Raw genomic sequence first — 16,556 nt, 5'->3', positions numbered from 1 at the left:
TGCGGTTTTGGCTCACTGTGATTGAGGTGTGCATGTGTGTGTGTGTGTGTGTTTGTGTGTAAATCGTGAAACACGCAATTTTATCGCAATTTTATTATATCCATTCTGTACCCACAAACTGACCATACTGTCCTGTGAAAACCACGTATCTTCCAGACATGGTCATATAAGGGATATTGTACAGCGAGCCGGTCATTGTTGGGAAATAAACCCTGACAGGGTCTTGCATCGCCCTGAAGGGGTTTATTTCACAATATTGACCCGCTAGCTGTACAATATCCCGTTTATTACACAGCTACTTAATTAAGAATCAAATCATTTGCCAAAAAAACGATCCGCCAGAGTCCGACATCAGAACTGCGTCCATAGCAATGGTCTGTTATAAAGAAATAACAGACCGTAGAACGTCGTGATTGACCAATCAGAATCGAGTATTCAACAAAGCCGTGTAATAATATGATTTATTTATGGTAGCAAGCAAGAGATTTTCTCAAACTATAAAGGAATACTTTAATCCTGTGGTTTGTCTAAAATAAACAGAATCACCAAATTTGGAGATGCACGGTTTTCACGTCTGTGACATTGACACAGGTGCAGCTTTTTTAATTAAAAATAAGTTATACCTTATAAAAGATAACCAGTAGTCTAAAAGTCAGTAAGTACGACCAAAGTACCTGAAGAGAACCTGAAAAGTGAGATTTGATAATTGCTATGTTTCCTTTTCATTAGTGCCACTCCTCGTTGTTCATAACTTAAATACATTAATATGAAAGTGTGTCCTTGGACTCACCAGACAGACAGTTCACAACAGGTTTTGCTTATTCCATTACCACAAAGCATCCAAAGATATGTCAAGATGACAAAAGTGTCCAGTCATGGAGAGCTGGTTGAAAATGTGCCTGTAAAATGAAAATGTTAAGTAGGCCTCTTACAAAACTACCAGATAAAAGTACTCAAATAGAACACTCTGTTCTGCTGCATCACCACAGTATCTTTGGTTTCTTGTGTTTTCTCAATGTGTGCTCTGAGTCTGTATTCTGAGTTCTCAGTAAAAGCAGCTGCTTCCTCCTTCCCACTCAAAAACAATGTATCTTCACCAGTTGTGTGTTAATGTTGTCACACTTCCTTTCTCCTCCCAGTTGCAACAGTTCCTCCAGTTATCTTGTCAAAAGTCCCGTTTGGCTCCTCTTCCTTCCTTTTTTCATCGTGAGAGAGAAGAAACTTCCCCTCGTCTGACCTCTTTACGACTCTTAACCAGCTACGATGACACTTTAACTGGTCGGGGTTTTGTTTACGCGAGCGAGTGGCCTCGCTTGTCAAAATGTTAAACATCCCGAGCCCGTCAGGGTCAAAGGTCATCCTCAGGTCACAGGTTGGTATCTGTGAACATCGTGTGCTCCTTCCTCACCGTGCTGAAACCTTTGACGGTGTCGACAAATTCCTCGTCGTCCATAAACTGTAAAGGGAGAAGGACAGAGCTTGTTAAAGAGGACTCGGCCTGATTTTTAAGTCGCTTTGAAGTGTTTAAGTAGGTCTTTCTGCATCTCTGTGAAGCGTGTTAGTGTCTAGTTGTTTCCCTATGTTTCCCCTATATTGGTGCACAGCTATGAAATAACACATTTCATCTGTGTAATGTGACTGGTAGTGGTCTGAACAGGTTCAGCATACGTTTTTGGGGTCTCTCACCATCCCACTGTCATGGCCTGAAATGTTGGGGTCCCACGCTTCGTCGTCTCCCGTGAGGGACTTCCCGTCCATCATCTGGCTGACGCTGCGCCTCAGGGAGTTCACACTGAGGATCCCCAGCTCGCCCTGCGGCGGGACCTCATCGATTGGCTCGCATTTAACTTCCAGCACTTCCTGGCGGGAGCGGAGAGAGACAGATATTAATGTCATGCACGTGTGCAGCTGCATTTGTTTTTGTATGTGGTGAGGAATTGTTTTTTTTACCTCTATCTTCATGGTGAAGCCTTTGAGTGTTACGCTGTTGGAGAAGCCTGTTGTGTCGGGCACAGTGTCAAACTGAAAAGGAGAGTGGATGAGACTTAAACAAGAGGGATGTACACTCACTGTTATTATGGCATTATATTTGTTCTTGGGAAGTGTCTTGCGAGGACATTTTGTTTACTCAAATTACATTGTTACTGTAATTACTGTAATAGCTTTAACAATGGCTGCATTCCACTTAGGTGTGTTTCAGTTGAAGGACTGTGTATTCGACTGTGCTTTCGTTGCTTGTGTTAACCGTTGAAACAGGCTTATTCTTAGTGTACAGTGATTAGTAAATGAATGCCCGCTCACCAAAACAGAGTTGCTGGGTGGATAAACAGCCATGGGGCTCCTCCTCTGCATGGGCAGGGCCACCAGCGGGGGTCTCTCTCTGGTGAAGGGGGGTTTGTTCAGGGCCTGGAGCAGGATCAAGGAAGGAGAAGATAGATACTGAACTGTGCTTTTGGGGGTCATGCCTTTCCTGGCATGACATACCGTATAACACAAAATAACTCACCTTATGGAGTATGACACCTAACACGATGGCCAGCAGCAGCAGGGCGACGGCTGCCACCACTACGATGAACCACAGCTCCCGGACGAGCGGCTGGTCTCCGTGACCTCCCTCTGCCCGCTCACCGCCACCTCCTCCTCCTCCTCCTCCTCCTCCTGTAGGAGGAGTGAGGCTCGGTGAATCTGGAGGGAAGCACAGCATTTTGAGTCTGAGGTCTTGGCGACTGTATCTCAGTGGGTGGAGTGGGTTGTCCTTTTAACCGCAAGGTTGGTTGTTCGATCCCCGGTTCCTACTGTCTGCATGTCGTAGTGTCCTTTAGCCAGACATTGAACCCCAAGTTGCTTTACACTTTACACTGCTCCTAAAATGCTTAGGATGGTTTAAATGCAGAGGTCAAATTTCATGTATGTACCTGTATGTATATGATGATTGTAATAGCCTAAAGTTTAATTCTTTATAAGTTTTAAAATTTGATAGTAATTATTATTTCATTATATTACATTTCTGACACCCAGAATAATATCTCCTTACAATCATCCAATTATTAAGACATCCTTTCTCCCAATTTTACTCTAATATATCCTCCAGAAGAATGATCATTAACTGAAGTTGAACATATGTAGAAATATGTAAAATCATTTCATATAATTTTAAAAAATGCCTTGGATCTGAGCCTTAGGACATTTACCCTTGCTTATCTAAATGTCTCTAAATGTATTCAGACTTCTGTTGGGTTTACATTTGATAGGAATACATCACGAGTCAACACTCCCTGAGATAGAAAGACGATCACACATGTGTTGTAGAAGAGATAACACTGTAACTGGAGACAGACTTGTTCTCCTGGCCTAGTTTCTAGACTTGCAGATAGCACCACACTCCTTAATCAAGACACTTTTAACCAATTCCTTCAGACTTCTGCAGTCTTAAACATGTCAAGTTATATATTGGTACAGTATACAGTAGTTTGGTATAGGCCCTAAAGGCCACATGATGTTGTTAGAATGAATATAAGAATGCAACTATTTTTTTCTCCAGCATGAAAAGCTGTTTGAGACACATCTTGTGTGTAAAATATAGTAGATATTCTTGTTTTTAAACTGACAGGAAGAGACAAATAAGCTTGAGTTTAGAACCCTGGATGGGTTGATGGAAAAGAAGTGTGTCCATCCAGAGACTCACCAGTACTGAGGTCCGTGGTTCAGCCTGTGGCGGGGGTGCTGGCAGCCCCTCGCTGTGTGATACATCGATCAGAAGGGAAAAGACCTGCTTCGCTTTTAGGATCACACCTGTTGCCCCATCAATATTTTACACCTGATACTTTTACTTGCTTGACTCCTCAGCAGCACACAGATGAGGAGAGACTTAAGAAAAATGTCCCCATGTCTTGTTCCCTGTCCTGAGCTAAAAAAGAGCTTGGCACAAACTGCATGTGTGTTCCTCTAACGCTCCAAAACTCCCATCAACCTTTGCTTTTTTTTTTTTCTCAGCAGTGCCATGGTAACAGCCAGGTGTCATGTTTCAGTTTACCTGGTAGTAGCCATATCACCCCACTCGTGCACTGTTTGTATGTCCTTTCCTTTAAGAATATATTCCCCATGTGTGTTATGTTCACTTGTTATATGATATAATATCATTTAAAAAGAATATAACAGTACATAACTCATTCCCAGAGTCATAGTGTGATGTTGTACATCCTGGTCTTCAGTGAAAAGACAACACTGTATGTATTACATTTCATGACAGCGTGTTGCAGCATAAAAAGACAAATTTGTAAAGGATGAAACACATAAAACTTGTTTTTTGTGGTGTTATAATAAGAAGTGAAGCCATCCTTTACCACACAATTTGAGTTCACTGGTTGTAAGTGTCTTCCCTGTTGTTCACCTAACCCCTTTATATTGATAATACCATTTTTGTCTGCGCACAAAACAGAACAAAAATGTGATTTAATGAGTTTAGGCATTGTACACATTGAAAGCTTTAAGAAGAAATACATGACAACGACTACAAATATGATCTGATTAATGGATCAATTATCGTAATTACCTCATTAGCAAAATCTGTCATCTTATAATGAGTCTGTTCGTCAATTTAGAGGAGGAAATTCTCTATTTTCTCTCTCAAACAATGATAATGCAACTATGTCTGAGTTTTTATGTTCTTTAAATTTAAAATGTATTTATTATATTATGTCATGTACACTCTGATGAAGGTCTCATCGACCACCCAGTAGTGAATATGTCAAGTATGTTTGTGGTAGTCACAAAGAACTGAAATCATGGTTAACGTAGTATACCTTCATGCTGTAAATCAGCTGTTGAGGAAAGAAGAGGTTCATGTTCACTTCTTTTCTTCATTTGTAAAGCAAAATTCAGAAAAATAGGAATTAAAACATTTAAAAAAAGAAATTGCAACCTGATTAAAACATCATTTTTTAAATGTCGTCTTTTAATGAGCTACAAAATTGGTAGTCTAGTCTGTTACTTGATGTATTTGCGACATTATCCAGTGGGTCTTTTAAAAGGGTAACTCAAGGCTCCATACAGAGTAATGAGTGAAGTTTAATGGAAAATAAAAAACTCACTCTAGCAGCTCAAAGTTGTACTTTTTCTCGAGACCTTTTGCATTCATGTCTCCTGTAAAAAGAAAACATCTCAGCAAATAGGGCTGCAACTAACTAGTATTTTCATTGTCGATTAATCGGCGGATTATTTTCTAGATTAATTGATTATAAGTTTGTGTGTATGCTGTTGGATATTTTATTGCAACCAACCAACTGTCTTAAGCCATATCTAATGATAAAAAAAGATAAACCTCTAATGTTGCTACAGTATAATCTAAAGAAAAAAGTAATTTTATAATATGTCGGAAAAAGTCATAATATATAATGTTGAAAAAATAAATGAAGTCATAGTATAGTATGGCAAAACAGCATAGTTTGTCCAAAAAGATTAAAAAGTTATGGTATTGTGTGTAGAAAAAATAAATTAAGTCATAGTATAGTATGGCAAAACAGCATAGTTTGTCCAAAAATATTAAAAAGTTATGGTATTGTATGTAGAAAAAATAAATAAAGTCATAGTATAGTATGTCCACAATATTTAAAAAGTCATAGTATAGTATGCCAAAAAATGTCATGAAGAAAAAGTCAGCATAGTATGTCCACAAAATTTAAAAAGTCATAGTATTGTATGTTGAAAAAAATCATGAAAAAAAAAGTCATAGTATAGTATGTCAAAATTTCATGACAAAAAGTATAATCATGTTTTTATATTATGACTTTGGCTCCAACAGCCCTGCTGACATTTCTAGAAGTCACTTATGAGTGGAAATATATTTGTCCCATCAGTTTTTTCTTTTTTGCTATATGCTTGTTAAAGTTATATTAGTGTGTTATATATTCAAAAATTGGTCAAAATTAGAATTTTAGGTTGAATCATCCTTTTAAAACTAACTTACAAATATTGTTTTGGGAGGTAAAATGGGCTTTAACTGTTGAGAACAACCTCATTGCACAAACCAGAATGTTCAGTAAATGGTGTTTCTTGCAATGAGCTGTATAACCACATGATGGAGCTAAGCAGCAGCTTCTCTGTGACCAGTATAATGAGTCAATAGCAGCAGAGAAGAAACTCAATATGCGAGTACAGCTGCAGTGCCCCTTATCCTCAGTCCCAGCTGTTATTGCAGTTGCACATGTGCATCCATCCTAAAAAAAAAAAATGCATCAACTAAACTCTCCTTTTGTCTTCCCTATCAGGAGAAAGTAGCAGAGTTGAGCTGAAGGCCCTGAATGTGCAAAAAATAATGTGCGTCATCCTCAACTGACCCTCCAACTGTACGTGTACTGTTGTCCATCTGCTGTGGGGGGATGATTGAGGATGACAGGTAAGAGGTACAGCAGCAGATTTAGTAACAGTTTGTCAGGGTGTTCATGGTAGCGCCGCAGGACGGCATCAAACTTTTAAACGTGAGCAACTCAAAGGTGGAATCCTGGGATGATTTGTGGTCTTGTTTTCTTCTTCTTCTACCTCCAAATTTCTAAATTAAACATGATTGTCCATGGTGTACTGGACAATGGAGCCTCCTAGACATTATATTTTAATATGATGTATTTTCCCAGTCAATGTTAAAGTCTGCATCCACTCAAAAATGTGTCTTTATCACGTCATTTGGATGTTTGACCAGACACAAATTATTTTTCTACGTATGAAAACATTTCTGGAGGAGATCTTTATGATAGAAAAACTCTCTTTGGAGACAGAAACTGGTGGGAAATGTAAAAAGAGTTTGAAATCATCAGGTGTAAACATGCCAATCATATTCTAATTTATATTTAATTTCAGTTTTATGACAAATTTTTAAGACGAAGGGATGTTCACTCTTGTAGCAACTATGTCTTTTTTTGAAAAGTTCAAAAGCCCATTAGAAATCAAGCTGTTTTAATTACTTTTGGATAGTTACATCTCTTTAGGATGACAGACAAAAGCTGTTCATCAGAACATAAACACACTAGAGTGAGTTAAAATATCATGATAATTATAATCATTGCATAATTTTTTATTCCAAGGACAACATCACCTTAAAATATTGAGCCATTTCAGAACCATTTTTTAGGTGAAACCCAGCAGGGTCGGCTGAGAATTAAGACATATTTCCTGCAACACAACAAGGATAACTTGAACGCAATGTCGCTATATAAGAATTTTACCAAAGCAAAGTAATTATTTAACACTTTGAATTTGTATGTATCGGTCCCCAGTTCCAGACATAACCACTCTGTATAAGAGGGGGGCCCCCACATTAACTAACTGCTCATTTGATTTATTTTTACAGAAGAGCTCTCCTCAGTCTAATACCCTAATCAGCATTCATACCTTGCCGTGATGATTCGGGACAATGCTTTTTTATTGAGGAAGTGATCTCACCCTTGAGTGCCAGAATCAGCCTTTTTTTTACAGCCCATCTCCTCAGGGCCTCATCCATCACCAAGGTGTCTGGGCGACACGGCCGCTAGACACATACTAACTCATTTAAGGAGAGGGACATACAGGGATATATCACTCAAGATCACTAACTCACTTACTGACGGCTGATGTGGTGAAACATCTCCAGTCTGTTCCGAATCCCTCTGTGCGCTCCGTGAGTTTTTAACCACAGGAAAATAAGGGGATTATTTAGCTTCTGCTGACAGATGAAGGGGGGATAAAGGACAAATGGGTTCACTTGGATTTTGATTTGTCTTTATCTATTCATCCATCTTTATTCTTCAGGTTGTGCTGCCATTGTCTCTCCTCTCCTTGTATATATACAAACAAGACCACATGCTTCATGTTACAGATACCACTCGTGACTGATTGTCACTGAAGGCAGGCACGTCTCTCCAGTTGATACTTCCTTTATCGACTGTAAACTCAATCAAAAAGCATGTAATCCTACAAAATAAAATGCTTGTTCAATCACCAAGTCGAACAAAGGCAGAGCGTTGCTCATCATCACGATAATTTCCAATTACATTTTTAAAATGAGTAGTGTAGGTCTAAAACATGGCTGTAAGAAATATTGGCAACACTTTCATTTTAAAGGTACTATTTGAAGCAATATATGTGTATTGATCATTTTGTATTGCCAGTGGGCAAACGTATTGTGATGTAACTTAAAAGCTGAGACCTTCCCTGGATTTCTCGGTTGGGCATAACAGCCTGTGGACTTGTTTCTATGTAAAGGACTCGGAACGGTTTCGCTGGGAAAATCCAAGGGATGTGACGTTCATGTGTACTCCTGAGTGCCTTGCCTCTCTTTAGCTCCCTTACAGCGCCAACAGTGTTTAACTAACGTAGCAAAAATACTTGATAGGATAACGTCAGCTAATTAATCCAGATTCCCGGGGCTGATCTGGCTGGTAAATTGGCTAGCTTGCCGTTTGCAAATGACTTTATCAGATAACGTTTCGAGGCAACCAACGCCAGATCCATGCAGCATAGCTAAGTTACAGCTGGCTAGTCATAGTATAGTATGCCATTAAAATGTCATGAAAAAAATATCATAGTATAGTATAGCATGAAACAGTCACAGTATAGCATTCCATAGTAGTTTTATACTATGTCGAAGAATGTCATAAAACACTGACAGTATAAAATGTCAAACAAATGTCATAGTATGGTGTGTCGAAAAAATAAAAGTCATAGCATAGTATGTCGAAAAAAGTTTTAAAAAGTCACAGCATAGAATGTCCACAAAATTTAAAAAGTCATGTCGAAAAATGACATGAAAAAAATGTCATAGTATATAGTATGTCGAAATGTTTTATTTTTTTTTAAAAGTCATAGTATAGTATTTTTTAAAAAAAAGAAAAAAAGTAGTAGTATGTTGAAAAAAAGTGATATTAAAATATGTTGAAAAAATAAAAAAGTCATAGTACTTCGAAACATTTCATGAAAAAAGGTCATAGTATGTCGAAAACTTTTTTTTTAAAAAGTGGTATAGATATCTGCCTGGGATACTGGAGGTTGTGGGTTCGATTCTTATGTGGCACAGTCTGTTTTCAGGTCTAACTTCTAATGACGAAGTCAAATATACCAAGAGAACAGTCTCAAGTGCGTGTGGCATTGGTGGCTTGGTTGCTAAGTTTTCGGTTTTGGCTGCGGCAGAGCGGGGTCCGATACCCACTCTCACATCGATGCCCGGTGCCCGACAGTGGAGTGAGACGAGCGTCTCCTCCCAGGGTTTACCAGAGATACAACTGGGGGGTTATGCAACAGAAAAACAGAAATTGGAAATTTGGTTTTACTGCTGCTACGCTGGGATGCATCATCAGTGATGTTGTATGTGTTCAGGGAACTTTAGTTATTGTCCACGATCCACTCTCAGCTGCCAGTGTGGGGCTGTGGACAGTCGGCATGTCTGTGGTAGGGAATGGGGCTTCTCTCCAGCCTTGAGGAACGGGATGGTTTTCTTCGATGTGAGGGTGGTTATCGAACCCTGCTCTGCCGCAGCCAGAACCGAGAACTTAGCAACCAAGCCACCAATGCCACACGCACTTGTGACTGTTCTCTTGGTATATTTGACTTCGTCATTAGAAGTTAGACCTGAAAACACACTGTGCCACATAAGGATTGAACCCACAACCTCCAGTATCCCAACCAGATATCTACCAGACTGAGCTATTTCACAGGATACAGTATGGCATTGTATATGTCAAAAAAATGAAAAAAAGTAATATTATAGTGCGTCAAAAAAATAAAAAAAGTTGTAGTATAGTATGTCGACAAAAGTCATAGTATTGAATGTCGAAAAAAAAAAAAGTAGTAGAATAGTATGTCGAAAAAATAAAATATAGTATGTCAAAAAAATAAAAAGTAATTCCAGACGTCCCTCAAAAGAGGGACGCCTGCTGCCAGCGCAACCTGGCCCTGGATCGACGGAAGAAAATGGATGGATCATAAAAAAGTCATAGCATAGTATGTCATAAAAGAGTAATAGTATAGTATAGTATGCACTAATAGAGCACTAAACAAAATGTAACAAAATACCTTAAGCAGATAATATCCTTAAAACTACATTATAGGGTGTGATAAAAAAAAAAACATATGAAGTGTTTATATATGGTTTATACAGTAAATGCTAAATAGGGCATATAAAGCAAAGCATGACCAAAATATTATCACTTTTGTGATTGTATGATGAAGTGATGAGTCGACTGCCTCTGCTTCCATCAGCCTCAACAGGCATCTGATGACTAGCACTCCCTGGAGCCACTGTTAGACTTCATTACATTATAGCTGTTAATTATAAATCTCCATCCAACTGGGCTCTGATGGCCTAAATGTGCCATAATGGACCTTACTTGGACATGACAGTCCATTGTGAGACTGTGCAGAATAGACTGCATCCACTTAACCATCTCTGAATGAATTTGTTTCACAACCTTTCGTCTCTTTATTGAGAAAGATGACACTCAGATGTTATGAGCTTTGCATTAAGGGGATCATCTTTATTGCCCAAGAATCCACCTGAGAATGAAATAGCACAGCACAGCTCATCCAAACAAAGCTTATTTGCATCTTTAAACATCTCTGTTGGCATAAGACATGACGTATATACAGCAAAACGTACAGTACATACATTTAAACCGGCATTATTGCTGCCGTCATCTTGTCACAAAAATATGCACATTATAGCGTCACAGTACCTTGAGTGAAATAAGGAACAAGCCTTTTATTCATTGTACTGAGTTTCCTTCCAAATTTTTAATCCCTTCATTTAACGTGTGCGGAAAAAAGACAAATTTCAGATATAACTACTCTTCACACAAAACACACTAACAGATTAACAGAGCGCCATCACCGGTTTCCCCAAAACTTTATGGCTAAAAAGGAAAAAGTAGTGCACAAATTTCATCCTACATATAGACTTCTACCATAGAAAGGACATCAAATGCCTCCCTAATCCAGATTATACAGTATGGCAGCCATTTTTACATAGTTAAAGATATATCTACGGGTCTACGACAACTCTACGACATTATGATCTTCAAGTACGTACTCCAATTATAATCATGTTGCCTCGAATTTCATGATATGGTATACATGGTTATCAGTGCTGTAGCAGAGAAGCTAGTAAAAAATTATCTTACAATATCATTTAAAAATCTTTTAAAAAATTATTATCCACTGTAATTGCTTTAATCTACTCTTCATTAATGCCACATTAGTAAATAAAAAACAGCAAACGAACAGAGCCACTTTTAAATAAATATCACTTTTGCGGTCGTACAATTGTATTATGTATCATTAAGTACTCTTTCCCTGAAAATTTCTACTAAAATCAGGAGGCCGGTTATTGTTTGATGAGACGCTGATCACTTAATAGCTTCCCTTTAATCATTTATATATGAATGTAGTGGATAGATAGATACTTTTGCGATACACAACACAGCAGGGATGCAGGTTTACGAGAATGTCTTACAGGCCACATTATATTATTATTATTGTGGACATATGCTGGTATTAATAGTACGAGTCTTTACTCTTTGGCAAGACTTACCTCTTAGGACACATTTAACCTTTTCTATACAAAAAGGACAAACAAAATCAAATCATTAAAAGGCTCTCTAAATGCACTAGAATGCAGATTAACAGGCTTCAAGATGGATGAAATAATCCATGAGGATCTTCAAGTATCAGGTGGTCTTTTGACAAAAGAAGCTCTACTTTTGGCATGTTACTGTAAATATCTCTAGAAGGCGCTTTTCTTCTGCTTTTTATGCTGTCAGTCCGTCCGCCTTCGACCTTTTTCGAAGCAGGTCGTTTAAATTAGTGTCACAAAACAGCAAAGATGACAATGTCCTCGCCGTCAAGACACTTAATGCAAATTAGACTGCTCCGTTCAAACTTTCACTGGGAGTAGGAAGGATGTTGATCTAAAAACGTCCCATCTGCTCGCCCTAAGGAACATACTTCCCTGGGCGATTGCAGATTTAAAACTTTACTGTCAAAAGCTGAAATGGACAAATACATGGTGTCAAACCCCACCATTACCCGTTATCCTTCGCTTCGTGTCATCCTAAACCACCCCTGCGTCGGGAGGTCAGGACGAAGCTGATGGCTGTCTGTGTTTCGGGTCAGGCCTTGGCCTCCAGCAGTTCGAGGAACAGTTTGTGCATGGGCACGCGGCCGTCCTGTTTGATGCTGCAGAAGTGTTGGACGGCGCGAGCGGCCGTCTGACGGAGGAGAGGGAGGGTCATGATCAGTTTGCCGGCACGCCGCGGGTCCTCTGGGTGGTGGGTGCCCTCGTAGTCCTGTAGGGCCCCGTGAAGGACATCCTGGAGCCTCTGAACTGCCTCCAAGTCCTCAATTTGCATGGAGTCTATAGGGAGAGATGGGATTGAGGAATTAAGGTATGGCAAAGAATTAAATGCATTACGCTTTTCTTTACAAAACAAATCATGTTTACCATGTTCACCATCTGAGAATAACTAATTACCACTAAACACAAAGTACAGCTGAGGTTGATGGGGATATTGTTAGTTTTGCTAACATAAACATAAACTAAAGTATGGCACCGTTGAAATTTTGGTGCTAGATGAAAAGTCAAGAGGTCACCAACGTTATTGTGATTCATCCTCTGGGGACCATGAATATCTGTGCATGATTTCATTTGGTAGTTCTTGAGATAATTCAGTCCGGACCAAAAGCGGTTGACTGGCCAACCGACCGACATTGGCATTGTGCAGATACAGAGCCTAACAATAACTAACTTAATACCTGAGTTAGCGAGCGCGATCGCCTTGAGGACCACGAACTCCTCCTTCTCCAGCCCCATGGTTTTATACTTCTTCACCAGCTGCAGGATGGCGTTGTTGAGGTCGAGCAGCCCGGCCAGCTTCGACTGCTCCTCGTCCATGATGTAATCCTCGGCGTACACCAGCTTGTCCTCCAGGGCCAGCGAGCGGAACACCACTCGGAGAATCAAAATCTCCATCCAGCCGCTCTGCAGTAGACTCATCTGGTCGGCCAGAGAGAGGGAGGGGAAGCCTGGAGAGACGAGAGGATCAAAATGGACCGGTTACTTGGGATGCAGAAAAGAACGATTTTAAAGGGATACTACACGTATAGGGACACATTTTATGTATACAGGTCAGGGTTAGTCCTACTAGGCCTGTAAAAACAGCTGTATAATGTCTTCGGGGTCATCTTGGATTGGGATTGATTACAAATATTGAACAGAAAACCTGCTTTATAAACTGGGGTATTTAAGGTCTAATGAAAGATGCTATTAGGTTGCATTATGGGAATTGTAGGATCGAGCATTTTTGAAGACTGTCCCATACAAGGGACCAGAAGTCGGGATATTTCACCTTCTGCTGCACAAATTCTTCTTTTGATTTGTCCCCTGACTTTATGAAATGGCAATATGAAATCACTAGAGTACCCCTTTAAATTATTTGAAATAACATGATTTATTGTATTGTATCCAACAAACTGCTACTTCTATTTAAACGAGTCATTTCCCTCTGTTTCCAGCATTAATAATAATCTGTATTCAGCATAATAATGTCATCGATGATACAGTTTCCCTCCTAAGAAGACCACATTGCAAAGGGCATAACAAAGGACAGAGGGAGTGAATAGGGGGTGAATTTAATTACACTCTGTGGGACACACCCACTCTGATTGACAATTACACCCCACAGGAGCATGATTAAACCTGCTCACGTCCTCCGCATAAACCCCGCATACACACGCTCACACACACGTTTACTGTAATTAAACAGATGATTTTACAGAGCGGGGGGAGGCGTTTGTGTTTTTGACACCATCGGTGATTGTTATCAGGATCCACTGCTCTTTACAATCACCGCAGGGACACGAGTGGCGCCCGTTTCCCCACTATCGCTCCCTGATTGATTGGAAACGCTGTCTGTGCACAATTTCATTGGTCGATAGGGATCAGTATTCTGGCACTGGACCATCGATCAGGGACAGAGACCTGTGTGAGTGTGTTTGGGCCTGTGTGATTAAGCAATATATTGATATATTTTAAGGACAAATGAACCTTCAATAAAGAGAAAAGAGCATGTTTTAAAGGGACAAAGCAAAGGGCACTGAGGGCGATAGGGAGTGCTGACATTTGGGGGAGAATTCTCAGTTGTATCATATCAACAGCAACACACAGCAAGTCACACCACAGTCGTCTTTAACACACACATTTTGACGGCCAACTCGCAGCGCAGACTCAAAAAGGCCAAAAGCAAAGAGGGCAGTTGGTCTTTAGCCAGCTCATCTGCCAGTCTGGCCCTCAGACTTCAGACCACATCACCGTCAATCTGCCTGATAAGAGCGGACAGAGAAGAGGGGGAGCAGCCAGGACAGTTGCCCCATCACACTCACCTCCCCCTGGGCAAAGAACTCAGATGGCCCAGGCCACTTTGCCCAGGACCCTGGTTCTCCCAGCGATGGGGGCCGTGTGGCCTGCCACTCATCCAGAGCTGATGTGACATGGCCATTACGCTGCTAGGAGGGGGCAGTCTTTTTTTTTTAATATCCATTCTCTGTATGTGTGTCTATTCTATCTATCTACCTTTCTTTCTTTGTCTCCCGTCAGCTGAGCTGTCGTGGTGTCTTTTACCTCCTCAACCTGTTCCTTGAATGATGTCCCTTCCTTTCATTTTGTCTTTCTGTCTCGTGATCTCTGTCATCTCATCTCAAGTCACTCTATTTCTATCTTTTTTCTTCATCCTTTTTCCTCTTTATCTGACATTTTCTTTCTCTGCTTCTCTTCCTCTGTCTTTCTCTGTGTCTTTTTCTATTAAATTGAAAAAAAGGAAAAATTCCCAGCCACTAGAAGAACAATATTTTCAGGAAAAGTGTTGTTTTGTTTGCCCAAAAAAAAAATCCCATTAATTTATTTTAATGATTAATTTATTTGTAAGGCTCAAATTTACAGTTTATTCTCAGTACAGATAAATGCTATTATATTTTAATAAAAAAAAATGAACCAGAAGTTAATTTTATGGACTGTCTCTATGTTTTATTATGTGTATTTTTGTACTGGAACTGTGTATTTGTTTGCACCTCTAACCAAATTAAATCCTTCTTTGATTAATTAAGTTCAATATTATTTGATTTTTTAAATTTGATTTAATCTATATAATCTTAAAAGTAAAGAAAATGCCCATCAGATGTTATCTAAGCACAAAATAATATTAAATTTAGTCTGACAAACGTAATGTTTTCTAATGATGACAAATAGAGCTCCAGCTTCACATTTATTGTACAGGCATGAGAGGTATTGATGTTCTCATCTAACTCTCAGTAATTACCTGACACTAATGAACAGTAACAACCTGCCTGCTATACTGGTGAGGTCTTTAAACATCCTCTCCTCTTTTTTAAATGGATGTGAATTATTCTGTCATAAGAAGCCACAGCTTGCCTATAGTAGAAGTGCACCTTTTTGTTGTATTTTATTTAGTTTTTCATGACATTTCATAACTTTAAGTCAAATTAGCTTGACAGTTGCATGAATACTCGGCTCCCTGTCTCTCTCTGCCCTCAGGTGGGTATCTGCTGTGTGTACGGGCGCTCTTCCAGCCAAATCCTCCACTGGCAAAGGGCTACAAATACACCCATCAGTCGGACTCCGTCTGTCTCGTGCGTTGACAGTAAAGAGCCGTCAACGGGGAGAAAAGAGGCAGACAGCAACAGCCTGGGGGGGTGAGGAGGGGGGTGAAGAGGGTGAGGAGGAGGAGGAGGAGGAGGTGGTGATGCTCTTCTTCCTTTTCTAACAGAACAATGGAAACGCTGATGAGGGACGCCAAACACCAACACACACTCAAATGGCTGCTTCATGTCCACTTTGTAGGAGGAAATACAGGGACAAATATAGTAGAGATGCAAGCACGCACACACACACACACGCACACACACACGCACACACACACACACGCACACCTGCTTTGTTTGTATTGTAAGCATTTCAGAGATAGGACATCAACAAAAAACCCAGGTGTTTCCCTGGTGATGTTTTGGGTGTGGATAACTACGGCTGATAAAGCAGGCGATAAAGACGATAAGAAAACAGCACAGAAGAGAAATTGAAAGATATGATAAAGCCTCTACTAGTCATTCCTGGAGAATAATGACTCATTTAAGTATTTAAGTAAACATAATGCTGTTGGAAACTTTGGGATCTACGCTAGAACTTAACCGGAGGTTTTTAATGACTGATCCACTGGTAGGCCACTGCTTTTAATTTAAAGAATGTCAAAAACCACACGGTGACGTTTTCAAATTGGTTGCTTTGTCCAACCAACAGTCCAAAACTTAAATGTATTAATTTTACTATAATAAAGGAACAGTAAATCTGAGAAAAGAAGCAAATCTTCGCATTTAAGAAGCTGGACGCTGCAGATATTTGTTATATTCGCTCAATAAGTGGCCTTAATGATTAATCAGTTATCAAAATGGTTGTATCTCTGAAACAATTACTTGATTAATTAATTATTCGATGAGCAGAAATTTTCCAGACAACAATTTTGACAATCGAT

The 16,556-nt window shown here is 39.7% G+C and overlaps 2 protein-coding genes across 8 annotated transcripts in view; both read right to left on the bottom strand.

Moving 5' to 3' along the window:
* Nucleotides 1-450: 450 nt before the first annotated feature.
* Nucleotides 451-3,944, bottom strand: si:ch211-57i17.5 (usherin). 3 transcript variants are annotated; one of them, XM_037750136.1, is made up of 5 exons: nt 3,686-3,944; nt 2,302-2,685; nt 1,951-2,022; nt 1,687-1,860; nt 451-1,456 (listed from the first exon to the last, which is right to left on the bottom strand). In XM_037750136.1, the coding sequence occupies exons 2-5, from the start codon at nt 2,461-2,463 to the stop codon at nt 1,367-1,369; spliced, it is 498 nt and encodes a 165-aa protein (XP_037606064.1). In that variant the 5' UTR covers nt 2,464-2,685; nt 3,686-3,944; the 3' UTR covers nt 451-1,366. The 3 variants fall into 3 exon arrangements, with proteins under 3 accessions (XP_037606064.1, XP_037606065.1, XP_037606063.1); XM_037750137.1 differs by having other exon boundaries at nt 1,687-2,022; nt 2,302-2,406; nt 2,507-2,685; XM_037750135.1 differs by having other exon boundaries at nt 1,687-2,022.
* Nucleotides 3,945-10,474: 6,530 nt separating this feature from the next.
* Nucleotides 10,475-16,556, bottom strand: part of LOC119476908 (estrogen-related receptor gamma-like) — a 32,600-nt gene continuing 26,518 nt past the window's right edge. For 4 of the 5 annotated variants that reach the window (XM_037750562.1, XM_037750564.1, XM_037750561.1 and 1 more), the window contains 2 exons: nt 12,772-13,041; nt 10,475-12,373 (listed from right to left, as the gene is read on the bottom strand). In XM_037750562.1, the coding sequence (XP_037606490.1) occupies nt 12,129-12,373; nt 12,772-13,041 (515 nt within the window). In that variant the 3' untranslated portion in view covers nt 10,475-12,128. Of the gene's footprint in view, nt 12,374-12,771; nt 13,042-13,065; nt 15,795-16,556 lie in introns of those variants that run through there. The other variant, XM_037750565.1, reaches the window with a different exon arrangement.

The sequence above is a fragment of the Sebastes umbrosus genome, chromosome 18 (assembly GCF_015220745.1).
Source record: "Sebastes umbrosus isolate fSebUmb1 chromosome 18, fSebUmb1.pri, whole genome shotgun sequence".
Lineage (NCBI taxonomy): Eukaryota > Metazoa > Chordata > Actinopteri > Perciformes > Sebastidae > Sebastes > Sebastes umbrosus.
This window is presented reverse-complemented; position numbering and strand designations above follow the sequence as displayed.